At 41.8% G+C, this 27076-nt stretch overlaps 1 protein-coding gene across 5 annotated transcripts in view; it reads right to left on the bottom strand.

The window, feature by feature from the left end:
- Positions 1 to 27076, bottom strand: part of PCDH15 (protocadherin related 15) — a 695790-nt gene that overhangs the window by 210029 nt on the left and 458685 nt on the right. For all 5 annotated transcript variants that reach the window (XM_075109425.1, XM_075109424.1, XM_075109422.1 and 2 more), the window contains 2 exons: positions 19899 to 20007; positions 13130 to 13242 (listed from right to left, as the gene is read on the bottom strand). In XM_075109425.1, coding sequence (XP_074965526.1) covers positions 13130 to 13242; positions 19899 to 20007 — 222 coding nt within the window. The remainder of the gene's footprint in view (positions 1 to 13129; positions 13243 to 19898; positions 20008 to 27076) is intronic.

Here is a 27076-nt window from a genome sequence, read left to right as displayed (position 1 = left end):
TCCTAAAGTCATTTACTCTGTGCTAAGATGATCCTCTTAATTCCCTGAGCAACTTAATACTTTTATTCAACAAAATGGGTTTTAGACATGGTTCTCCTTGTGCTTCTTCAGCCTAAGCCTGCTGTACCTACCCCAGCCAGGTGAGCTTCTGGATATCGTTTCTTTAATAATGGGATTAAATCATTGCTTCTTCCCTACATGACACAGTATCTGAAGTGAGGAAGTCACAACCACGTGCTTGAACTTAACTTTTGTTATCACTCACGAAAGAATCAAAATTAGATGAAAAATGTATTTGATGGATAAATATAACTTTGCATTTTTATTCTATGGCTAGACTGATTTTTTTCATAGCATTCAAAAATCATGGCTTACTTAGTATTATTTTAAGCAATTATTTCCATGTTTTTTATTTCTTCCAGTTCAATAATGATGATACCTATATACCCTAACATACAACTGTTTAGAGCTTGAGATAAAGCTTTTAAAATATCTGCACCATCACACATACAATCCCACGCAAAAAACACACTCCACTGCATCCCAGATATTTAAATGTTCACATGAAGCAAACAAAAAGAACAGAATGCTCTTTGAATAAGATTCACAATATAACTAAAAATTGACCTTCGGCTTTTCTGAAAGGGAAACGAGCCTGTTCTTTTGCTGGTAGAAGTTAATGCTGGGTTTAGAACTGATGCATCCATTTAGGCGTGCTCTAAGAATGACGACGCTAAACTTTACCGCCAGAAAATACCGACCTAAAGACGACAGAGAGAACCTCTAGTAGGCTACGAGAGCCTCCCTCACAGAGGCCAAGGAGAGCGCCGCTGCCCAGTCGACCACGACCTGCGCCCATCCTCTAAGCGGTGTCATTTATTCGGTCCGGCTATCTTTTCACAAGCATCCCAGCGAGAACAATGAATGTTATAACTTCAGGTGCCCTCACTGCTTCCAGTCTTGCACTCATCTCCTTTCCAAAGACCACCAAAATCCTCTGTGCTTCCCCTGCCACTGATTATACCCTAGCATTTCAAGAGATACACTAAAAGACGGAAAAGCCTCTGCCAAACATGTTTGTCAGCTCACTGAAAGAGATGTAGTACTGGAGAACTGCAGGCAGGTCGCTTCAGATTTTCTATTTAATACAAGATACAAGGAAAGAGCCCAGGAACTTCAGACACTCAACTTAAACTTGACTTCAAGCTGCAGAGAAGATGGAAACACTGCACAGTATTTAAATCAATGCAATTTAGAAAAGGAGCAGTCAGCACACACACAGAGAAGAAAGGTCAGGTCTGACAAAGTTGCTTCTTTTAAGCGCGTAACTGAATTGGGAGATAAAGGTGAAACTAGGGACATAACTTACCTAGATTTGGGGTAAGTTTTAGGACTGTATATCACACACCGGATTAATCTGCAAGGTCAGAAAGTTCAGCATAAGGAAAGAACTACTGAAATGGATTAAAAATTGGCTTAAGGACAAGAAGCAGAGGGTATCGTTAGAATGTAGAAGACATTTAACTTTACCGTCAGCGAAGCTTGTAAAGTGGCAGTGAGATGACATTGGCACATAATACACCTAGACGCTATGCTTAAAAAAAAAACCCAAACCCGAAATGTACATTTTTTTCTTCATGTATCAAGGGTGACTTCAGTATCAGCAGGGCTTCTGATGCTGTAGTGCAGTGAGCAGCAATACTTACCGCTGCCCAGCTTTCCAAACAACAAAACTTTCTTCTTCCCTTCAGTTAAAGAAAATGCCAACTATGAAGTCATTATGCCAAATTTTAAGTGGTGGATGTTTAAGTTTTAAATGGGGGGGGGAAGGCCTGTTTGCTGCAAAAAGGAAATACAGCTATTTCCGTAAATAAAAGACATTACAGAACTTACCGTTTATGGGTTTTAATATTTTCATTTCTCTATGAGTGATGACACAGAATTTAGGGTCTTAACTCACCATCACGGGTCTTTCTAATGTGTATCTGTGACAACGCAAATACAGGCAGTGAAAAACATTTACCACGCTGAGATGCTGCCAAACGCGGGACACACTTGCTATTTTCAATATGTGTATGATAATGCTGCAGAGAGACTGATACGAAGAAACATTTTATTGATGCATAGGAAAGAGTCTGGTTTTCCTGTACCCTTTTTTTCTCTCCTTATTCACAAACACAAAACCTGTCTTTGCACTCAGATTTTCAATTCTGCATCGACTTTCTACATCTACTGTATTACACACAAGATCGAAAAAAAGGCCGCCTCAGAGAGAACAGACACTTCCAGGCTATTTGGATTAGGTATGCTTTTGTGACAGTGATAAGTCAAGAGAAGTAATTGAATACTGAGTTCACATAAGGGATGAACATTTGAAAAGCTAATTTAAAAAGCAGTTATTATACTTAATACCTACAGGAGATGCACAGCAGTTCAACCGACCTAATGATTTCGAAGATTTCATCATTGTCAGGAAGTGGATTGGGCAACTATTTAATGAAAATACATTTCTTCCGTTCTTCTTCTAATCTGTCACCATGAGTACAAAACCACTCTCATTTGTTCAGTTCATGTTCTGTTTTGAGGCAGAGCAATCGCCCTGTTTCCCATTGTGGCCGATACATCTCTACTGTTGTGCAAGAACATCAGAGACTATCTTCAGTTGCATTTCAAAAGAGAGACACAAAACCAAAGCAGTTTCAAAACAAGGGCAAAATTTTTTTGAAAACCATACTTGCCCTGGGGCCTGTGTTTTATTTTCCATCTTGAACTCAGAGAAATTTGAGAAAAAACAACACTATTAGGAAAATGAGCTCTTTAACATATAGGTTACTTTCTAAAGACCTATTCGATAGCAATCACTGTGAAGTTTTCTGAGTTCTCAAATGCTGCAGCCCAGATGAGTACTTCAAACCAATAAGTCTTTATCATGTTGTTTAAATTAAATAAATGGCATAATAAACAGGCACAAACCCTCCTAAATGCAGGAAAATACGTTCCTCGTGATATACCAGAAGAGGAGAAAACTAGAGCTACCCTGAAAAAGATAATAAAGGTCAACAGATACACAGAGCCAAGAGATCAAAACAGGCTGAGAAGAGTTGGAGGCTGACGTTGTTACAAAAATCTAACAAACATTGCAAATAGGAATTTTCTGAAGTGGGGAAAAAAGATAATTCAGGACTTTTTAAGTCCCAAAAAACCCATAGGCTTTGGACCATTTCTGTAACAGCAATCCAGGAGTTTCCAGCCTAGTGAGCTTCAATTGGTGCATGTCTTCTCATTGCCTGCTAGCATTGTGTTTTCTTTTGATGTTTTCTGAAGCTCACAATAGAAGAGTATCATAAGAAGAATTGCACTAGATCAGAACAATAATCCATCCAGTGCAAAATCAGTTGCAGCTGCACCCAAAGACAGAAGCCTACAGAAGAATGAAAGCAGCTCAGATTTCCGTGGATCTCACTCTATATCAATAGATTTTTTTCCCCTCCATGAGCCAGCCCTGCCTCCCCTTGAGCCCATGTCAACTTTCAGCCCCATATCACTGTCTGTCAAAGCAGACAAACTATATTAGATGAACAACCACCTTATTTTGCCTGGGTTAAACTTGCCACCTGCTTGTTTTATTTGATAACTCCTAGCTCTTGCATGGCAGGAGACAGTGAACTATTGATTCCTCTTCACTCTCAGAATTGTGGCACTATTTTATGGGTGTCTATCATACCTTCTTCCTTCCTCACCCAGTAAGAGCCTGCTTCAGTTCTGCTCTACCCTTTTGGTGATGAGACCAGAGCTGTGCACTGTGGTCAAGGCACATATACAGCCTGGATCTGTACAGCACTGCAGTGACTAACTCTGTTCTGTTCTCTATTTTTCCTCATTATTTCTAACGTTCAATTTGCCTTTTTGCCTTTTTTTTTTTTTGACAGCCACAGATCACTGAGCCAACCTTCACACTCAGTTATCAGTTACAGTGCCAACACCTCATTCCCAAGTCAAGCCAGAACGCATCATTTTGTGTATAAGCCCAGGATGATCTTTTCAGACTTGTATCACAATTTTTAAGCTATGCATAAAATTTTACCAGCCATTTTATCACCGACTCATTTGGTCTCACAAAGTCCTTCTGCAATTCTACTGTCAATCCTCATCTTTACAACCAGAACGGCAGGGGTGGGCCAACAGCATCTACGCCAACCAGCTGATCAGCTCGGCAAGGAGATGACAACCGACAACCAAGTGAGGAAGTGGTGGACCCAGGCTGGTCACCAAAGCCTGCAGGATTATAGGAGCAGGAGGAACCCCACAGTTATTAACTCAAACATAAAAAGAAAGCCTACAAGAACCGGAACTAGGGACAGGTGATGCAGAAGGACTATCGAAGCACTGTCTGGGCATGCAGGTTACAGTTAACGTGCAGGTTTAGAAAAGCCAAAGCCCACCTGGAACTGAATGCCAAGAAGAGAGGCTTCTATACTTCTATATTCTACATCAGCAGCAAAAGGAAGACTATGGAAAATGTGGGCCTGCTGCTGAGTGGGACAGGGCAACAGGGGAGATGGAAAAAACTGCAATACTCAATGTCATTGTCTTCTCAGCCTCGACAGGTAAGACCTGACTTCAATAATCTCCATCCTTGAGACCCAGAGAAAAGTCTGAATCAAGGAAGACTGAGGAGGATCAGGTTAGGGATATGTATCAGCAAACTGGACATACACGAAGCCAGGAGACTTGATGGGATGCACTCACGTGTGCTAAGGGAGCTGGCCGATGTCACTGCAAGATCCCTCTCTACTACATTTGAAAGGTTCTTGGCAATTAAGAGAGGTCCCTGAGGTTTGGAAGAAAACAAATGTCATTTCTGTCTTCGAGAAGGGCAAGAAGGAAGATCCAGGGAACTACAGACCTGTCAACATCACCTCAGTGCTAAGAAAGGTCATGGTGAAGAAAATCATTCTGGGAACCATTTCCAAACATATGAAGGGCAAAGAGGACATTAGGAGTCATCAGTGTGGATTTATGCAGGGCAATTCATGCTTGACCAGATAGGCCTCTACAATGAGGTGAATGGCGTGGTAGGTTTTGGGAGAGCCGCGGGTATTATTTAGGTTGACATGAGTAATGCTTTTGGCACTGTCTCCATATGATCTCATAGACAACTGGTGAGGTACGGGCTAGATAGATGGACAATGAGGTGGACTGAAAACTGGCTGAACTGCTGGGTACACAGGGTTCGGCTGCTACAGCACGAAGGCCAGCTGTAAGCCAGTTAATAGAGGTGCACCCAGGGGTCAATAGTGGTGTCACCACTATTTAACATCTTTATTAATGCCCCAATTGATGGGACCACGTGCACTCTTAGTAAGTTCGCAGGCGATACAAAACTGGGAGAAGTGGCTGACTTGCCAGATGGGTGTGCTGCCATTCAGAGGGGTCTTGACGGGCTGCAGAAATGGGCAGATGGGAGTCTCATGAAGTTAAAAAAACCCCAAAAATGCCAAGTCCTGCACCTGGGGAGAGATAACCCCAGGCACCAGTTGCCACAAGGGGCCAAAAAGCTTGAAAGCAGCTTTGCAGAGCAGGACTTGGGGGTCCTGGTAGATGATTTGAGCAAAATACCCTTGCAGCAAACCTGTGCTGCATTAGGAAAAAAGCATTGCTAAGTGGGTCAAGTGCTACTTAGCACTGGTGAGACACATCTGGAGCACTGGGATCAGTTCTGGGGGAAAAAAAAAAAAAAAGAAATATAAGTTACTGCATTTAAATATAAGAAGAAACTTTTAATCTCAGAGTAGTCCAACACTGGACCAAGTTGCCCAGAGCAGCTGTGGAGTCTCCAGCCTTGGAAGTACTCAACACCTGCCCTAACCCCCAACCTGAGCAAGGAGGGTTGGACTGGACAATCTCCAGAGACGCCTGCCAATCTCAGCAATTTTATGATTCTGTAATCATAAAATAAGGATCATAATAAGCTTTTTAATTTCAGTATTTCAACCTTTGAGATCATTCCCAAGTTTCCTAAAAAAGCAAAGGGCCCCAGCCTAGAGCTGTGCTCAATGACCTACCTGTTTTTTGCCACTGATTCTTTAGCTTTGCCCTCTGCACCAGCTAGTAGCTTGCAAAGCATCCTCACTGAGCCTCCCTGTACTTCCGCTCTGAACAGAAAACAGTCTTTGTTCAATGAATAGACCACAGAAAACATGGCGCGTATATATACTTTACTTTCTGCCTTCAAAGTGCACATTTGTCCACAGTTTCATCCTGAGACTGCTGATGAAGCTATGCCTTCTTTTCATGTAATGCAGCAAGCTTTCAGCAGCCTCAAGAGCAACGGACAGGAGAGATCAATGAAGTTCCCAACAGGAACAGAGAAACCAATTAACCTTCAGTATGAGTAGCAGGAGAGTATCATTTTCTGTCATTTCTGCTGAGATCCATATCAGGGAAAGTCGCGCATATTGCAAACAGCTTAACTATACTGGAACAGCTGATACATGTAACTGGGAGCATCTCTCTGATGCAAAGTACCTCCACTGGAAAGGAAAAGTGACCTTTCCAGCTCCCAGGCGGTTTCTTCGGATGTGCAGCGGAACAGGCGCACAAATGCATGCCATGCCAGTATCATAGAATCATTCAGGTTGGAAAAGACCTCTAATGCCATTGAATCAAACCACAAACCCGGCACTGCCAAGTCCAGCACTGAACCATGTCCATAAGCACCACGTCTACATGTCTCTTAAATGCCTTCAAGAACAGCGACTCCACCACTTCCCTGGGCAGCCTGCTCCAGTGCTTGACAACCCTTTCAGTGAAGAAATTTTTCCTAATATCCAATCAATCACAACAGTATTCATGTAATTAAATGTGCGCACTGGTGGATGGCACTTTATATTTGTAGCCAAGCTTTATACCCAATCTTCTGTCGTTAACATGGAATTTGGTCTGGCTAACACACTGGCTCAGTCTCTACATGCAAACTCAAAGCGAGTAGAATTGATTTATCAAAACCTCCTGTGACTAGTCACAGCCTATATAGATGCCACAGCCAATTCGGCAGTGGGAAGCCTTCTAAAAATCGGAAATCACACTCCATTCAAAGATTCAAGCCTAAAGAGTAAACAGAGTAGATATTACTGCTGGAAAGTTCCACGGCACTTCTTGCCCAAGGGGACCCCAAACTATTTTTTTGTGACACTGGAATTTCAAACAGTCTCTTCAACTCTGACACATGGCATTGACCTGCTACCACCTAAAGAACAAGGAAACACAATCCCATTACAGAACTGTTTCTGTGGTATTATTTGTCATGAGGTTAATGCCAAACTGACTGAAACACCACCTGGGGAAAAGAGACTTTTGAGATAGGTACCTAAGATACAGAAAATACTCTGTAAGGATATTCTTTAACAATATTCTGCACAACTGTGGCATGGTGTTGAAGTACACTTCTGTTACCAACACTGTTGGGAAGGCACCAAAAACATCAAGCAACTGTGACACAAAGCAATTCTGTTTCTAAGAGTCTGTTCCCTAAGAGTTGTAAAACTCCCAGATCCAAGGAAAACTCTTATTAAAAAGTCAGGCTACAAATGTTATTTGAGGCTGGGAAACTTGTTCCCCCTGCCCTTTTTTCTTTGAATCTAATTGGAGTTTTTATTGAGATGTCCAATTTACATTAATCCTTCCCAATTTCCCAATGGCATAAATACAATCAAATACAACAGAGTGGTTTAAAAAGCAACCATACAGGTGGTAGGAAAACCTACTCTAAAACTACATTATAGATTTGATTTCCCCAGCACACAGGTGTCCTCACAAGATTAAAACAACCACTCCTCTATTCTTCTATCTCATGTTATAATACTCAATGTATTTTAGTCATTAATACAAGTATCCCCATGACATTAAAAATGAAAAATCAATTCTTGTGAGAGAAATGAAACTCCTATCCTGATTTTGAATCCGACATGCATGCATTTTCTTTACACTGGAGAAAATTTCAGGTATTAGTTGTTCTACGTAAGTAACGTAGACTAGAGAGATACGACCATGAAGTGAAATGGTATGCATATACGTCATTGGCCTCAAAACACTTGCAGTCTTTTTTTCTATTGCAACTCCTACAGGTTTCACAGCAATCCTAAATGAACAAAATTCTTGATTCTTCCTTACTTACCAACCCACTGCAGTACTGATGTGTTGGAGAACCCGAGCTGACTGCTGACGCATATTCTCAACTGGTTACGCAACAGTTGCTAAGAAAATACTTTTCCTACCTCTTTCACTTTGTATCACCATTCAGATTTTTAGTAGGAGCACCCTGGGTCTTAATAGAGTTGACAAAATTTCTGTAATCATAGTAAACAACATCGCTATTTGTTTATTTACAGGAGGATTACTTTTTGCTTTACGAGACACTGAAATATTCTATGAAGTCATGCTGTTTTTAAGTATTTTATAAAGTTGCTCATGACAACTTCTCCCCCAAATCTCTACACATGCATTCTTTGGGCTGGACTGACAGCCCCCGTGGTAGCGTAGCTCCTCATCCTCACACTACTATGAAAGCCACGTGAGTCCCTATGAACTAAATACTCAGCATGAGTAATTTTAGCAAAATCTGGTCTCTCAGACGTGTCGTAAATTCATCTCCAGCATAGCATTTCCATTCATTACTGCTTCATTGACTGTGTAAGCACATGTAGCCTTCAGTAGTCCATCTACTTTGCTAATTGATTTTAACAGAACTGTCAGGTTAGATTTTGTCTGATTGATAAGTAACTGATGTTCAAATAGGAAAGGATCAGAGTGCATAAATTTGGTTAATTTTCCTATTTGTTTCATGATATACATGCTTTAAAAAAATACAAAAAGCTCACTGACACTTCCTAGAGCTAGCAACAAGAACGTAGTCTCATATCTACAGTGCAATGGTCGTGTTTTTTCCGGAAAGGTGATCAAAGCTGCTGCCATTTTCTTCAGGCAGATATATCCCCTTCTACAAGCAAAGAGGTATCAGAGGTGAAATTAACTCTATTGAGGACTAAACAGATCACATGCTGGCACAGGCTGCCCAGAGAGGTGGGGGAGTCACCATCCCTGCACGTGTTAACAAAAAAACCATGTAGCCGTGGAACTTGAGGGCATGGTTTAGGAGCCCTGGGGGTGTTGGGTTGGCGGTTGGACTTGATCATCCCAGAGGTCTTTTCCAACCTTAATGATTCTGTGAGTCTATGCCTTCCTGTTACAAATCATTGCCCTCCAGGAGAAATATAACTACCGTAGTGACAATGCTAAGGAAATGTAGTTTTAGTAGATTTATTATTTTATTGCAAATATAAGGAGATGTTTCAGCAAGGCTGCAGATCAAAGTTGTAATTATTTTTCAGCCTTTGAGGTTGCTGAAAGCGTGCTCCCTCTCACTGTAGCTTAGGTTTGATTTCTCTAGCAACTACATTTGCTAAAGCAGGACTCTGCTCCAGAGGACATCGTTCTCTCTGCGAATTGTCTGCTCACCCGCGACGTGAAAGTCCCCACCTTTATGGATAAATCTTAAAACGATATATATATATTTATAAATAAAACTTACTCCAAAGGCAGTAATTGCTTTCAAAAAAGGAATCCGCATTATGGGGTGTGGTTTTGCATGTCAGGAACAATCTTTTATAATAGGAGCAACAGCAAGTGCTTCCCGTTCACAGCCTTACACGTTTTGGGTCTCGTATAGGCTATATTTGTAGGTACAGTGTTATTAACACTTGAAAGCCCTTTCAGTTTAAAGGCTCTAAATCCACATGTGTACTGCAACAGCCATGAGATGCCACGTGGAAATTTCAATGGGACAGGCAAAAGAAATAAATGTTCTTTTGTAAAAGCCCCTGTTGCTTTGCAGGGAATGGAAGTGACAGGAGCTTCCCTAGGAGCGCCAACAGGTTTGCCTCCTGGCTTATCACCAGATAACTTCTGGAGATAGCAGGGAAGCTGAAAACCAGCATTTCTTAAGTAGTTTAGCTTTTCCCATTGTCTATCTGAGAATTCAGCATTTATCAGCAATGCACTTTTTATACCACAGATGAGCGCACCAATTGCCTGTTCGCCTTACTGCACGCGTTCCAATATTCATGTATTGACTTAACCACCTTTTCCATTTCACTGTTTTCCATAATATTTTGGCAGGGAAAAAATTGATCTCCTGATATCAAAGGGAATATTTTAAAGATTATGTTTAGTCAGTTCTGTAAAAATAGCTTATTTTCTTTTTAACAGGAACCATCACACATTGCACCCCTCCAGATAAAATAGAATCAGATTCCACAACTTCCAACACTGCAAGAAATGCCAACTTCAGAATGTGCAAAACAAGAATGCGAAGATTTTATTTGGTACAAGCCTGAGACATCATACCAGTTCAAAAGGTCCCCGAACAACACAGCATTAAAACTTTTATTATTCTAGTAGGTGGCATATTATTATTCTTACAGACTGATAATTATCATTCTTACAGACTGATAATTCTCCTTCTTATCCTCTTGACTGCACATGTAACACAGCAATGTGAACCTAATGCCGCCTATAAACATTTCCATTAACAACAGAGCTTGCTATTTAGGCAGACAGAATGTGGTACCAGAGCAGTCTAATTCATTTTTTAATTGATGTATTATGCTACTGTATATCGCTGCTGAATTTTGACAACAACAACAACAACACCAACCAAAGTGCTACAGGGTTTCAACACGTCACTTCTTAGCATATTTATTTTGCTATTAATCCACCTAAGTTTCTTCACCTGTCCCAGTGGCAGCAGAACTCCACAACAGGAAGTAACCCAAAAATAGATTCTTATAAAAGAAAGCAATCACAAATTATTTCACTCTAAGCATACACAAGCTTTGTACTTTGATGCACACACAATCAGCTGAGGCAGGAAATAACACAAGTATTTAAAAAGGCGCCCAGATATTCAAAAATTGTATAAGCTGCGGTTTATATCCTCCTCTGTCATACTATAATCGGCTATATTCCTCAGAAGATACAGAAGGGACCTGTATTATAATAAACTTATTACCATCTTCCCAGAGAAACTGCTGCCCTCTCGAGATGCACAGAAGCAGCCTGCAAATCTGGCCTTACTCTCCTGTGCTTAATAAATGCTCAGAGTTAATATAAAAAAGAAGAATTCCTACAAGTTACACAGGTACTATCCACAGTCAGCTTTTGCACGGCCATGCACAGGCACAGTCGGGGACCCAAGTCGCTCTGTCACATCGTATTTGAAGATGTTCCTTCGCCCCTCCTTATTTCAAGAGCAGAAGCGTGTCTCACTGCTCCTCCCGCTACCAAATGCTTAAAAAATCCTGAGCTTTGCTTCTGCTTTGGAGGAAAAAACAAAAACCAAAATCCTACTCAGATTTTGCCTGAGGAACGATAGCAAGCGTGTTGGTCTGACTGCACAACAGGCCAAAAGCGTCGAGGCTGGGAGCTAGCAAAACTATGGCCCATGATTTCAAAGATGGTCACAGGCTGGTATAGAAGCAGCTGCTCTTGCCAAAGGTGCAACCATTAACACCCCCAAAAAAATGAGGGGAGAAGGAGAGGCAAATAAATCATTCTTACCATATAAGCACAGGCCTTGTATTTAGAAGTAGATTAAATAATACTAACAGCAAGAGCTTTATGACACCCCTGTGTGAAAAAAAAAATACGCTAGTTTGGAAAGCCCACTCTTTATTCTAAATGAAATACACTGATAAACACACAAGCAATCTACTACTATAAAACAGACTAGTCTTATTTGCTAGTCTGCTTTTATTTGCTCCTCTGCTTACTAATAAATACTGCAAAGCCGATACAACTTTGTGTGTCATTAGACAACAGCTTTAGGGACAGCTCTAGACTGTCTCTGAAAGGACCAGACGTAATTCTGCTCTACTGGTATTAGAGGCGAGGCCGCCTTTACTGAACTGACATCTGCAGTCCGTTACACACCTGTCACCTGCAGCAAAGCTTACGGCATTGGACAATTTTGCTCAAAGTGAAATTAATAGCTTACTACTTTTAACAAGTTTAACAATTAAATATCGATATCATCACCTCCTATTCTTTTCCTCTTAATCCTCAAATTGGCAAAGAAAACAGCAGATACTGAAAATAATTTATACTTGCAAAGCTGGGACTTGGTAACCGGACAAAGGCACATCTTGAGATTTTCTGTAAAGACACACTTTTCACAACTAACTGATATGGGCTGCGATCACTTGGCTCAGCTAAGGAGAACTGCAGACTCTTAGCGAGTCAGACTGTAAAATTAAGAACAAAGCAGTACGTACAAAAGAGGAGAGAAGCCAACTCTCCTCATCAATGGCAGGATTTGAAGAGAGCAACCACACAGAAGTGGTTTATGTCTTTTCCAAGCAGTAGGAGCTGAATGAGACCAGCAGTGGTTATATTTCAAAAGCTTTAATCCAGTAGCAGAGCTCTGGAGTAAGCTTTTTTCCCCCCAAATCATTCCTGAACAAAACCAATGAAGCACAAAAAATTAAAAAAAAAACAAAAAAACCAAAAAACAAAACAAAACCTACACAAAAAGCTCCACCACCACCACCCCAAAACAAACAAACAAAAAACCCCAAAACACCCCACCCCAAAAAAACCCTACCACAAAACAAAAAACCTCACCACTAAAAATAACAAACACCACAGAAAAATTGCTAAAAGATGTGGAGATGACTTTTGTTCTGCGTGCTCCCAATATTCAGTACTCAGACAATTATTTGTGTCTGTATGACAGTCTAGCACAGGTTGTGAACTGGAGAAAACACGAAATACAAAACAAATGCATTCTCAGGACAACTGAGTTGGCAAAAAGCAAACGTACAAGCAGTACTTAGTTTGTTCATACGATATCAATACAACATGAAACGTTAGCACTCTACCCCGACACATTCCCTTTTCAAAAATGCTTCACACCCTTCTTCCCTGGGGTCGTGCTCAATGATGCCCAACAGGCTAAAAAATAAAGAAGAAAAAGCAGGAAAGACAAGCCAACCCACCCCACATTTGCTCTAGAGTTTTTTGTTACTAAGCAGCTTTCAAAAGCGTATGGAAATATGAATTCAGCCAAAATTACCTTAATAACCAAGTCAAACTTCTGGTGTAAATCCCTGTTTATTGGCTTTAGGAGTGTGAGTACAGCTGTTGTGAGATTCATATGGAAATACTGTGGATAATCCTCAGGAGTACCTGTAAAAAAGACATTGAGGTTTGAACAAATGCTGTTTCTGAAAGATTTAGTTAAATGATATTTTTTGCTCATTAGTCATCAAAGGAACAACAACTAATCCTGCTATTATAAGGATAAAAAATTGCACCATGCGTACATGGAGCTTAAGGACACTACTAACATTCTGTGTTCGATATTATCATTATTTCCTTACTCTCCCTAACCATGAAGATTCTTCTCAACTGGGAATCCCTCAGTACTTGATAACAACCAGAGCCCAAACACACCAGCAGCTGGTGGAAATTCTGCTCCTTGGCTTCCAGGAGATATGTATAAATCTAATCAGATAAGAGGGCATATGGAGAAATTAGCTTTCACTGCCAATCATCTTCCACTTGTACCCACCACATCCCTGACACCCAACTTGCTAAACACGTACGCGGACATTTCCCCTGAAGTATCGTGGGGCATACACTGACATCAGTCACAAAGCAGAGAACGCTGTGAACCGGTTTTTGAGGGCTCATGTTTAAACGAAGAGAATACACGACGAGGTATGTGACGAAGACATTCCCACTAAGTTCATGACCGCCACGCTATTGCTCACAGACGATGCCCTGACATTTGCAATTTAAAATGCAATTTTTAAAATCTTTAGTTCTCGTAGCCCTCTGTTGCACCTATGGGCAAGCTCTCTAATGCGTTATTAATAACATATACATAAGTAATAACAACAGATACTTTATTTTAGAAAGCCTTCTAAGAAAAGAAGCTTCTTATCAGGGAGGAAGCATCAGATGAAACCTCATCTGCATCTAACAGCTTCCATTTATTGTCAGCAATAAATAGTGTCTTCATGGCTGTGAGGTTACAGGATACCCTCTCCAGCCCCATCAAAACAGCAGCAGTCAGAGACTGAACAGATTTGCGATCCCCTGGAGATCCAGCAAGGGCTGTGTAAGGAACAGAGACAGCCATGACCTTGCTGTGCCTGGCCCCGAGGCTGGCCAACGAGGCAGTTCCAGCCCAAAACCTTTCCCATGGTACCGTGCTAAAGCCAAAAGGCTCTAAGCAGCATAACCTGACACAGGAGGAGGGAGGAATTAAGCTACAGTGATTTCGAACTGCATGATTCTCAAAGAAAGTACACAAAAAAGTAGCAATGGTGGGACATTAGTTGCCAGTGCAGGAGGAAGCAATTAGCATAGGGGATACTGTTCAGAAACAGTCCATCACCGGTCAGGGATCAGAGGCTATATCTTTGGATTTTTTTTTTCCTGAAAAGCAACGGGATGTTCTCTCCTCATTTACGCAGCAGAAACCCGTATCCACCTCCTCTAGCCTCTTTGTCTCATCCCAGTTTGCTTTGGTTTAACTGTCTGACTTCCCCGGAACCAGCCTGACTCTCAGCTGGGGAGGTGTGAGAGCACAACTCTGAACAGAGCAGGGCTGAGAAAGCCAAAGTGTTTAGAAACAGCATGAATTCCGGCATCTCCCAGCTTATCAGTATTACTAAAAGTATCCAAAGAAACCAAAATACAGATTACAAGTCTAAGATCTCGAGTTATTTTAGGGCTAGGAACAGTCCCGTGTGGCAGCTGAGAGGCATAAAGCACTCCTGGCTGACAGCGTAAATGCCCCAGTAAGTCCTCCGAGCTCATGAGTTACGATAACTTAAAGCACCATGAGAGCAGGACAAATATTGCGAGGCATAGGATTCAACACAAAAAGAGACCACTTTTCTGATAAATGATGCTATTATTTGTTCACCTTTCAAGTGAAATGATTAGAAACTGCTTTTAGAAAGCGGGTAGCTATCCCAGGAGATAGATTACTGTCCAAACTCATATGCAATACTTTAATTTGCAGCTCATCATATGACAGCCATTTGTTATACTGTGTGTATATTGCGCATATATATTTTGCATGTCTGTATATATATTGTGCATGTATATATATACACACATACAGACACACCGTACACATTCTACAAATATCTCTGTACATATGGATGCCATACACCCAGAGAGGAAGAACCACTACGGATTATTTTTCCTATTACACCGCCAATGTAAATGCAGAGTTTCTAGCTCCAAGTCTTCCCTCCCCTTCCCCCCCTTTTAATTTCAACTCCTAATTAACTGATCTAATTTTTTAAAAGCACTAGGCATCCAGCAGGAGCTGCAAGCTTTTGGCAGATAATGGATCGCTGTAGTCTTAGGAGGTTGCACATCACAAGGGCTAATGCTGAAGCTAAGGAAAATCAAGAAATGAAGGACTAAATGCAAAAGTAAAAACCAGTATGTTCCCTGAAGGAGAGCAAATACATAAGGGAGGATGGCTGTAAGGAGCACAAAGTGATCTACAGCAGGGAAGATGACGCTAATATTGTGTAAGGATGCCAGGAAAGAATCCAAGGAGAAGAAAAAAATAAAAAAACAAACCCAAACCCAAAAAAACAGGTAAAGGAGGAAAAGACAGCAAGGAGGACGACAAGAAAGTAAAGATTAGAGTGTAATAGAGCTGGATTGCCTGAATCCCAGCTGATGATGCCTGCTCAGCTGCTGCCTACCACAGAAAGAGTCCAAACTCCAGGACACCTTAAATTCTGAAAGTAAAGTTTTCTGGAAACACAGCTGCATGCACAAAAATATTCGTATTTTAACAGAGCAGACCAACCCTCTTGTCCACCTGTTGCCTGACCTGCTTCAGAAAGGAGGAATTCCCTACTGCAACTGTAACTGTGTGTCTTCAAAATGTGTCGTCTGCATATGACAGATAAGCTCTACTGGCCAGAGAAGTGCTCACGTCACCCCCGCACTGCCAGTCTCTCACTAGTCCAACCTGCAAGGAGATGTAACCCAGGAAAAGCAGAGAGGTCTGAAGCTCTCTGGATGAGCTCTGAGTCTCCTGCCTCCAGAAACTCATCTGGTCTGTGTCTTTGGAGGTTTACAGTATCTAAAGGCGGTGGGCCAGCATGCACTGGTGGGTCCGTAAGCACCCGCACCAAGGGTGGCATGTGGTTGCTTTTCTGCACTTTAGTACGTGGAGATGCACCACTCACACAAGAAACGAGCGTGAGAGTGCTCAGCAGACCTCTGGTTACGCTCTTTTGGCCCAGGTAACAGAAGCAGCGAGCTGACAGCCCAGGAGGGGACATGATCTCTTCTACCCTGATGACCTTACAGCAGCGGGGAATGTCCACAAGGTGAAGAGCACTCTTAGGTTTGCTTCTTCTGGAGCCAGGAGGGCCTTTGCGGGGAGTGTTGCCTGCCAGGCAAACGCATCAGGGAGCTCACGGGACTGGAGAGAAGCTCCCCAAAAGGTTGTTGTGCCTTTTGGCTCTTCATTTAAATATCACACAAATAGAATACTTAATTTTTCAAAATTGGCAGCAGAAATCACAGAGGAAGTCCCAGGGTCAAAACCAGAGGGTGATGATTTAAACAAAACCTTCATTTTTTCCAAGAACCAGCCCCAGGGAAAAGGAAGCCTTAAAATTACTAATAAAAATAACTACGGGAAAACCTTCAAACAGGGCTAATCAGTAAATAGAAGAGTAGCACAGGGCTGTGACACTGTTAGTGCTAAGGAAAAAGCAGGGTGAGACTGCAGATGAGAGGACGTGAGCTGGCTCTACCCCCTTTTTTTTGCACACACATTACATGCAAAGGCAGGGGGCTCGCTTACACACTTGCGTACACCAGCCACTGTATGTGGATCTACTGCAATGCCCCGAATATATTAACACTCCTGAAAGTCAAGGATTGGAAAAAATAGTGCATAAAAAAAACATTTCCAAACATCATGTTTCTAAATGTAAAGATTTCAGGCATTTTATAAGAAATTAAATGTTACAGTATGGCCCCAGTTCCAGCCTCTTCTCTGAGGCACTTCACTGCACTTTGCAAGGTAGTTCTTTCATCAGGTACTTTAGCCAATATTCAAACAGAAGGCAACAATACAGTAGTATGGTGCTGTAATTAGTCCTCTAATCTCAGGATGACCCTCAAGAATATTTAACACCTAATCTTCATAGTTTTATCAGTACCAGTCCGTAACTACTTGAACAAGTACATCCAGACCTCTTGACGTACCGAGAGGACTGTACTCACAAGTCAGAATGAGGAAGCAAACAGAAAATAATGGGCTAGTAACATAGTTGGAGTATTTCTTCATTTCTCAAGCACTTTACCCTCAAGTCACTTTTTTTGTTCAGCACTGCTATCCTCACGTGAACGTGAGGAACAAGACTTCCAGAGGCAGTTATCATTACCTCATTGAGTAAGTCTAACTTGTTTTCAATGACCTGCAGGGGAACCTGCTGTTGTTGGAACCGGAGAGGTTCACTCATACCCTCCTCGTGGGAAAGATCACTAGATTTGGTGAAAGAAGCATTGAGGCACCTGCCCCAATATTTGCAAGGCTGGTTAGCTTGAAAGCATGACAGGCAGAGATCTTTACGGGCACTTAGGGATGATGTTACTAAGCCACATCAAGTAGAAGTGAGTTACCGCTGCAGCGATGCCGCACTTCATTAAGAGAGACACATCTTCACAGTAGATCCTAAAGATGCTGAGAACGGTGCACAGACCTCATATGTAACATCCGTAGTGCCCGAAGCATAAGCCAAACCTTGACTTGTACAGGTGTGCGGTGGGAGGAAGAAAGCAGGGTACAAGAACCAAGTTAGAACTCAGCCAAACCAAATGAAATTCAAAATCAATCTTATATTTGGTAGGTAGCTTATTCTCTCATTTTATGGACACAGTTCAGACCTTCCAGTGTTTAAAAAATGACATACCCAAAGATATAAAGACCAGCTACATTTAGATCTAAAGTAAGGGAAAAATCCATATAACAAGAAATATCTGCAAGGCCTGTTTCCTGTGAAACCATTTAAAATTTTCTGAGGTAAAGGCTAAAATATAAATAGCACTTCATACTGCCAAAGATGAAGACAGGCTTAAAATCTAAAAAAAAAAAATCCTTTTGAAGACCATGGTCAAAAAAAAAAAAAAAAAAAGATAAGAGATAGCCTTTCAACTGAAAAATCCCCCAAACCAACCGAAACTGCTATAATACATCTTTCTGAATTATTTCTTTGAGGTCAAAACAGTCACTCAAACATTAAAAATATCGTAGGTTAGTGAAACACAATTGTTAATAAGTTCAATCCTGAAAAACTTTGCAAGTTACCCAAAGGGTGTTAAAAAAATGGACTAAACATTGCACTAGGGCATAACTGTCAATAGGAGAATTTACCAATAAGCCAAGTCAATTTTCAAACATAAAACCACCTGGTATGTTTACAAGTATTTACAGATTTCCTTACGAAACAGTTTTGCTGGAAAAGGACTGGCTGACAGCAATGCATCCCTTGGCCTGCCAGATTTGAACGCAGTTACAGCCTGAAGGAATCTAGCTCGCTTCACGGCTATCCAAGCAAAACCTCATTTCTCTTCTGCTGAGGTCTGTCGTGCTGAGGCTGCCGGGTCACACCGTGTCCCTTGCCGGAGTCCTGGGAGCAGAGCCCTGGAGGTGCCTCAGGACCAGTCTGTTGGCGCCGAGCGGGTTCGGGCTCCTGCATTTTGCACACAGAGCTCAGGGCCCGCACATTCAGTACAGCGGTACCTGGTACACTAGCGATTCCTTCGTACCCTCTTCAGATGGCTCTTAAAATATCAAACCTACTACTCTTCCCCTTTCACAACAGAACTATAATACCTATAAGCATCTTTTTTTTTTTAAATGACAAGCAAAACTACATAATCCACTCATTAAAAAACCCTTACTTCCACTTCTCCATGGGCGAGAAAGCCACGTAGCTGCAGTTTAACACAGCAAACATGAAAAAGATGTGATTCCACAAAAAACCACAATTTTTTAGCTCCCACGCTCATCACAGGGAACAGAAATTACTGCAACATCAGTCTCTGTACTTTGGGAAGAGCAGGGCCGGTGCAGGTCTGCAACTGCAAACCACTGCCTTTCCGTTATCAAATCATACAATCCAAGCGATGGGAAGCAAATGCCGAACAAAGGAAGGTAAAGGCGGTGGGAGGGGTGGGGGGAAGCCACCACCAAACAAACCACAAACCACAGCAGAATACAAGAAATCCCCCAAAGTTGGTATTCTCTGAACTCTTTCTAGAACTGCATTCCCCTCTGGCAAGAAAAAAAGCACAGCCAACTGAACAAACAACTAAATTACAAGGGAAAGCACGCAGGCCCACGGGCAGCGAACTTAAAGGCGGATGCAGTAAGACCCTTTAGATTGCTCTGTGCCAGAAGACTTTTGGAAGGAAACCTGCTCTAGTTGCCTTTCCTTAACATCTTCTATTGCGTTTTGCACCTGTGAATAAAAAAAATGCATTGCAGCACAGCTACGGGCACAGACAAGTGTCTCTCCTTTCGCTTGCTGTGTTGCTGTATTTGCTAAACCAGACTATTTTGAATCTATTCTGAATAAATAATAATAATAATAATAATGCAACCGTCTGAAATCAGCTTCTAAATTGCAATTAAACATAAATAGGTAGAACAATGATTTCAAACACCCCACTAACCACAATATGAATTTTTATTAGGTTTCCATTCTCCTGGATAATCTTTCTCTGGCCGGTCATAATAAAGCCACTGATTGTGAGTGATAGCAAGAGTAGCAGACACCAACCAACTAGGATGGAATAGAGGATGCCCGGTCGATCAGAAGGAGGCTGGATGTTTCGGTCCTGATCTATGGCTTGTATGGGTGGAGTGACACTGATGGGATTCACACGTGCCTGAAATGAAAAATCAGACAGATTTGAAACAGAAAAATTAGAAAGCCAGTAGGCAGATCTTTAGGCTTAACACAAAAACATCCCACTGAAAAGGATATTTGCTGAAGCTGCAGGGGAAAAACCCCTCATATTTAAGAATAGCTACAGCGCATCTCCCTTTTGAAATCAAAATTAAGTAGGCAACATATATATTTCTACAGCAATCTCCTTTCTTTTAGATGCGTTTTATACTACAATAATACCTTCAAGGAAAGGAAGCTCGAAAATGTTCAAGCAAATGCTTGACTAGGCTACTATAAATAGTCCCTTGAATCAGACACTTCAGACATCATCATAGCAGTGAAATGCAGCATACACTTCAAGAAAGGAAATAAAACCAAAATCAATTTGAGAATCATTAGGAGCTAGAGTGGCTGTGATACGCGAATACATACTGCCAAAGGAATTCAAGCCAAGGTACAGACATTTCAAGACAGGTACATGTGAAAAGTTTGGATGGACTTTGCACTAATTCACACCACTATTCAGAAGCGGAGCGATCTCCCATGCCAAACATGGAAGCAGAAAGCCAGAAGAAGCATTTGCAGGCCTTCACCTTGTTTAGTATTTGTATGCCCAAGCCTTTACCTACCGTCTTAACAGCATTGCTGTGCCTGCCAACAGCACGCAGCCCTCACTGCTGCTTTGAATATTTTCTAACGCTTTCCTATGCTGGTACACTCTTCAGTGGTAACACCAGAGCTGCCATTCCCAACTCTAAAAGAACAGTTTTGGTAACCTTGGCTGCTTAATCAACTAGAAGTACAGCCACCCCACAAATGTACGTGCACTGGTCTTTTCCCTCCCCTTGGAACTTTTATCTGCCTGGCCAAAATATTTAGTAACCTCTATGAAAAACCAGGCGCCTTTTTTCCACATACAACTAATCCTGGCAGCCTTTGCTTTGGAAAGCTCTAACGTTCCATGTTCTGCAAGAGGGAAATTTAGCATAGGAATAGGAATAAGATGAGTCTACACATGGACAAGTTTTGGCACAGCCTTTAGAAATCCTCCTGCTGAGATTTGGAAGAAATCTGCAAAAGCTTTAGCGATGCCTGTCAATAAACCTAGAGGGAAAAGAGGTGAGCCAGGAGGAGGAGAACAAGACAGGAGTGGATGCAAGGCAGTTTGCAAGAGGGGAGAGTCAATACCCGCCCTGTGATTTTGAATACATAGCCACATGGTCATCTGCAATAACACAAGCTATTCTGGCCACCGTTTGCCCACCCAGAAATAATTTCCTACAGGTTACTGAGGTCCGACAAGGCTTTTCCAGGCTCATGAGCCAGGGCTTGCAGTGACGCGTGGTTACAGAGCTCTCGGCTGTGGGTGCAGATCACCTGCCTACCAACGCAGAGGGCCTGGTACCTCCTCGCTCTGCCTCTCTGCGCGTGGCTTCTTCCACAGTCCCCAAGGAGCAGGCAAGGTCCTTCGTCACACGCCTGTTCCCACTTTTGACTCTAAAAAATTAAACTCTTAAAAGCGTAATGAGGAAGACGAGCTCAAAATAGGCATAAAGGGAGAAGATATATTTGACTAAGTTTGAATTTTTAAAATTCTTTAGGACTGCATAAAAGTCACATGCTCAGAAATGACTATGCACAAAACTGTCCAAGACTAAAATGCTATTTTTAAATTTACAGATCAATTGAAGCACTCTCAGACAAATCCACATTAAAGTTAAAAACATACCCACAACAAAAACAGTCTCATTTGCTAAGGCTGGCAAGGTTTTAAACCCACCATTACAATATTGCAGACCAACCTGAAACATCCGAGTCTGTGCTGGAGTAACTTCCATGGATATTGCCTTGTCAATAATGAGCTGTCAGCTTTACCCGACTGCCAGAACTAGGCTAAATAATAATTGTTGGATATATAACTGAGATAGGAAAGGCTTGTGCTTTACTTTCCAATTCAAGGAGAATATCAAGAGCAGCATTTTGAAAATCAGCACTTGCAATTAATCAGGCTCTACTTGAACAATAGATATTTTATCCCATGCTGCCACCATTACACTGACTCCTCAGAACCAAAGCAATCAACTGAACAAAAGCAAGTTGTATAAGAAAACAAAGACACATAAGTAAACTAAGAATGAAATGTGAAATCCATTAAACTGTTACTCCATAAAAATTGTTTTTCTAAGTACTGTACACACCCTGAAATGGGCTGCTCATAAACTAGAAGATATCATGCAGCAAGATCAGTTGCAATCTGCTGAAATGTTTAGGGATAGTTTAAAGCTGTTCTGCACTAAATAGGTTGATGTGCCTTGAAGCAAAGCTAAAGGTACTCTTTTATTGTTTTAATATTCCATAGATAATGCAAGTATCTTTTTCATTTAAGCTTGAATTAGAGCTACGAAAACATAACTGCACAAAGAAACAGCCATTAAATATGTTAATAAATTTGTAAAAACACATGTGGGATCATTTCAGAAGGCGTACATATCCTTTTTCTGAAAAATAATTGTTTTAAAAATTTTTAGTCAAAACATGCTTTAATCAATAGCAGTAATAACTATGATTATTCCATAGGGATATTTCCTTCTTTCCTGAGCACTTTAAAACGTAAAAGGCATGAACCGTGCTCACGACATCCCCCACGTCCCACTGATGTGGTGCTGCTGAGCAGCAAAGCCATTAGGGCTCACGGGGCCCCGGGCAGCTCCCCAGAAGTCCTGCCCCCCAGACGTCCTGCCCCCCAGAAGTGCACCGCATATGGCGGTTGGCAGCTGTCACTACGGACCGGCAGACCACAACGGTACAATGCCCACCGCCATCCTCACCAGGAGGTTCACAGAAGAGATGAGGCTTTGCTCAGCCCGTTGACGGAGAGGACACGGTCCCGTACAGATAGAAGGTGGCTCCTGACTCAAGCAGAGGAGGCAGAGCCTCCTTGCAGCTCTACAGAGTGGGCAAACGTTACAAAAATGGGCCTGTGACAGCCACCACTGTGTATTAAAACCAGCATCCTTGCAAAAGAGAAAAAAAACCCCATCACTGTCATTCTCAGCCTCAAAGCAGAGCTGCACAAAAAGGTGGAAACTCATTAAAAGGAAGGGAAAACAGATTCGTGAAAGCAAAATGTTTGCAGGGCCCAGGACTGCTTATGGTCACTCGGAGGCAAAGAAAAAGCACATGGGGTTTTTACTGAGACAGGCTTGAGAAAGGGCAAGGCAAGTCAGCATGGCTACGCAGCGGTGCAGGGAAGGTTACTCAGAATAAATCGACGGCCTTCAAGAAACAGCCACTTCCAAATGATGAACATAAAAGGGTTCACAAGCTCTGGCAGAAACAGGTGATTAAAAAACAAACAAACAAGGAGATACTGTCAGTTCTAGGGTAAAATATGCAGTAAGATATTTACTTGTCCCTATTAGGCAAGAGATCTCTTGATTACTGGTTTTGGTATTAATAGACTTCCAGGTGCTTCAATATAGCAGAAAACACATCAGGCTGGCCAAAAAGAGAACCCAAACCCCAACTTGCAAATGTTATCACAAGTATTAATAAATTTAAAAAAATAAATCCTTCATCAAACAGAACGGTGACAGGAAGCCTGCAGGGAGTCTGCAGGCCAAGAAATCATCAAGGCAAAAAAGAAAAAAAAAAAATGTAAAAAAGCTCAGAGAGAATAAGGTAGTAGGCACAAAACCTAATTTTTCTTCCTTTTGTGTTCACCGTGAAAGGACTCTGACGGGTGCCCTTGCCAGCACCTTCCCCATGCAGGATGCCTAGCACGTCCTGCAAAACATCATCGCATTCAGAGACATTATGGACTGATGAAGGCAGATGAAGAGTAACACGAGGCCAGGGGCAGATGGTTTTCTACGGGAAGGCAAGACTGAATCATGTTAACTTGCTGTGCTATACAATTTATTGCTTAAAAGTGCTTTAGTAGCTGAGGAACAGCAGGTGACAAACGTAATACCAAAATTAAAAGGGTCCCAGGGCTACCCGGGGGAATGCCGCCCTGAAGCCTGAGGCTTGTATAGTAACAGTCTTAGCAAACACGTACATAAATACAATACACCAGGGAAAGTTCAGTTTTCTGCAAAGGAAATCCAGCCTTTTAATCTTGCTGCGGTTCCCTGCAGGAACCACCGGTGCATGGATACCACAGAACCCTCTGACAGAGCACATGTAGACCTCCAGCCAACTTTGACAAGCTCCCTTACAAAACACTCGTACGGAAATTTGGTCTCGACAGAAAACAAGCAAATGCCTGTGTATCTAGCAACAGCGAGGCCAACTGACGCGAGGCAGAGCCGAAGCCAGCTTTCCGCTCCCGCGGGCGGAGAGGGGAGATCCACAGGGATCTGTGCTGCTACCGGAGCTGCTTGGCTGGCTCCTGCGCAACCTCGGCAACGCGGGGGAGAGCGAAGTACGGGGAATTACAGATTACACTCAATTATTCAGAGTAGACAGGATGAGGGTCACCCGCAAAAGACTTCAGTTTTATGCTCTGAAGGCCACGTATTTAATGAAGTGCCTCCAGTTTTTTCACATTTTCCTGGTACATATTCAGTCCTTTACGAAAAGGCCCTCAATAATCTCACACAGAGAAATCCTCTCATCTACGTTTGGGAGGGTGAGGAGTCAAAATGATCCTCCTTTTCAATGAAATCAAACAAGACTTGACTGCTTAGGGGCTGTGAGGACAGAGCACTGGGGACATTTCCCTCAGCTCTTTTCAACAGAAGGATCTCTCGTAATTCATTATCAAATGAGCAGTGAATAATAAAATGTTCGTTCACAAATGTCATAAAACAGTGCCATTCGCCTACCCAGTCATCCAATGATACCTGCTTCAGAAAGCATCATCACTGAGCTTCTGTCCTGGGAAAGACGCGACTGGAAATTATCTGAAGTTACTGCTATAAAATTGAAAGGACTAGAAAACAAAAAAAACCACAACAGCAAATACTCATTCAAAAGCATAGCTGGAAAACACTTATACTAATTTGCTATGTTCTTTTCATGTCTCACTCTTTGACCCGTGTGGTTGGCCAAAAATTAGCTGCAAATTGTTTCTGTTTAGAAAAGAAACCGACAACAGAGCCAGGTCTGTTTTCAACAATCCTGTTTATTCAGCAGAAAGCCATAAGCCACATTTCCCTGGAGAGGAGGGAAACTGAGCTTCCAGACACTAGTGCTCCTCCGTACATCTTTGAACATACTCCAGCCACAAAACCCCTTTGGTTAAGGCACTGACTGCCACCTGCACGTCTGAGCCCGCCTCTGGTGCTCCCTCCTCCCTGCTTTTCTGTTTTGCCACACACACCTTCATAGCGCAGTGAAACGCTCTCAGTTGATACCTCTATTGCGAAGGGTGGCACATGGCTAGAATACAGATGTCTAAGTAGGATAATAACATGATAATAAATACAATAGCGTTAAATAATGATGACTGGCAGAAACTTGCCTGTTTTTTCTTACCTGAAAAATACATTTAAAAATCTAAAGTAGAAGATCTTTAAACCACAAATCACTGACGAGTCCCAAAGCTTGCAAAGGAAGCCATAACACTCCGTGTGCATTCACGCAAGAGCGTTTTAAGCTCCTACTAAGGATAGTGAGGAAAAAGAACAGATGATTTCTTTAATTTATTAACACAGAGCTTAATAAATTTAGGACTGCGGTTGCATTCAATAATCCAAACAGTATCTCTAGACAACTGCATAAACACATGCATTTTCTTCACCATGACATGGTGACTGAAATACCGTACGGAACGATTAAAAGGAAATTTACAACCGAGATGCAGAATATGCATTTCGTGCTTTCAAGCATAATAAACCAAAAGTGACTATATTTAAGGTCACATCTTTTTCAAAGATTTTGCATGTACATTATTTTATTTAAAACATTTTAAGACGTCCATGACTGCCAGACTTTCAATAGAAAAATATGTAAAATGTCATAAGGGTTAAATGGAATGACTCAATTATTTGATTAAAAACAAACTGAGAGACTTTTGTCTTCTTATATGGCCACTTTTGATCGATTCTGCAAATGACTGCCACCTGCCTCCTCCTCCTTCCTTAGTTGTAACTCCCGTCACCATCCTCCTCCCCTGAGATTTCTCTCATCCACTTTTTAGGGGTAAAACGTTGCTTCTCAGCACTGCACGAAGTCTTTGGAAGATACCAGCTTGGATCTTGCATCTCTGTGAAAACTGCTAATGGTTTAAAACCAGCATGTTGCCAAAAAACCCACAGTGGGTCATTTTTGCTAAGTAATGATTAATAAGCAAGATAAAGAAAAGCAAGAGAAAAGCAATTTGAGGCAACTCATTTACCTGAACAAAATAGCTTCCTTTCTTTCTATGTTCACCTGGAGCTCACCTTCCTGATTTTTAAAGCCAAGCAGCTCAGAAATACTCAAAGTTAAGGAAATAAAAACTGGTTCAACCTCTGAGGAGCGAGAGCTAAACTTAATGCTGCATACCTACAGTTTTACCCAGACCCCTCCCCAGAATACAGCAACTTCATCCATTATATGAACAGCAGCTTTTTAAGTGACTTAAAACCTCTCAGGTCAGTACTCAGTTCTCACTGCATCTAACACTGTTCTCTCACTATTGTCTGTTTGTTACTAAACCACCATATGTATGAAAAAACAGAACCTAACTGCAAGATGAAACAACGGTCTAGGATTTCAAGTCAGCTACCCATACTGTACCACATACAGCGCTCCGCTGAATTCGAGGTGCCATAGGCTCGTTCAGGACACTCGTTCTATCGAGTACTAAGCTTTAAATGAGAAAGAAAAAAGCACTGATTGGGGTTTGGTTTTGTTTTGGCTTTAAAGCCAGGGGACCACAACCGCAATTACTGTTGCACGGCTGATACCGAGGGCAGCTCTGCTTTAGACAAAAAGATTTCCTGTCTTTGCCACGGTCTACCTGAGATGCAAAGCTACATTTGCCAACTCCATCTATTTATGGAGAACTGCTTCCTCTAGGAAAGATAAGAAGGAAAAGGGAGGAAATGACAAGTTTTAGAGTTAGAACAACAAGATCA

This window comes from Phalacrocorax aristotelis, chromosome 14 (assembly GCF_949628215.1).
Source record: "Phalacrocorax aristotelis chromosome 14, bGulAri2.1, whole genome shotgun sequence".
Taxonomy (NCBI): Eukaryota; Metazoa; Chordata; class Aves; order Suliformes; family Phalacrocoracidae; genus Phalacrocorax; species Phalacrocorax aristotelis.
This window is presented reverse-complemented; position numbering and strand designations above follow the sequence as displayed.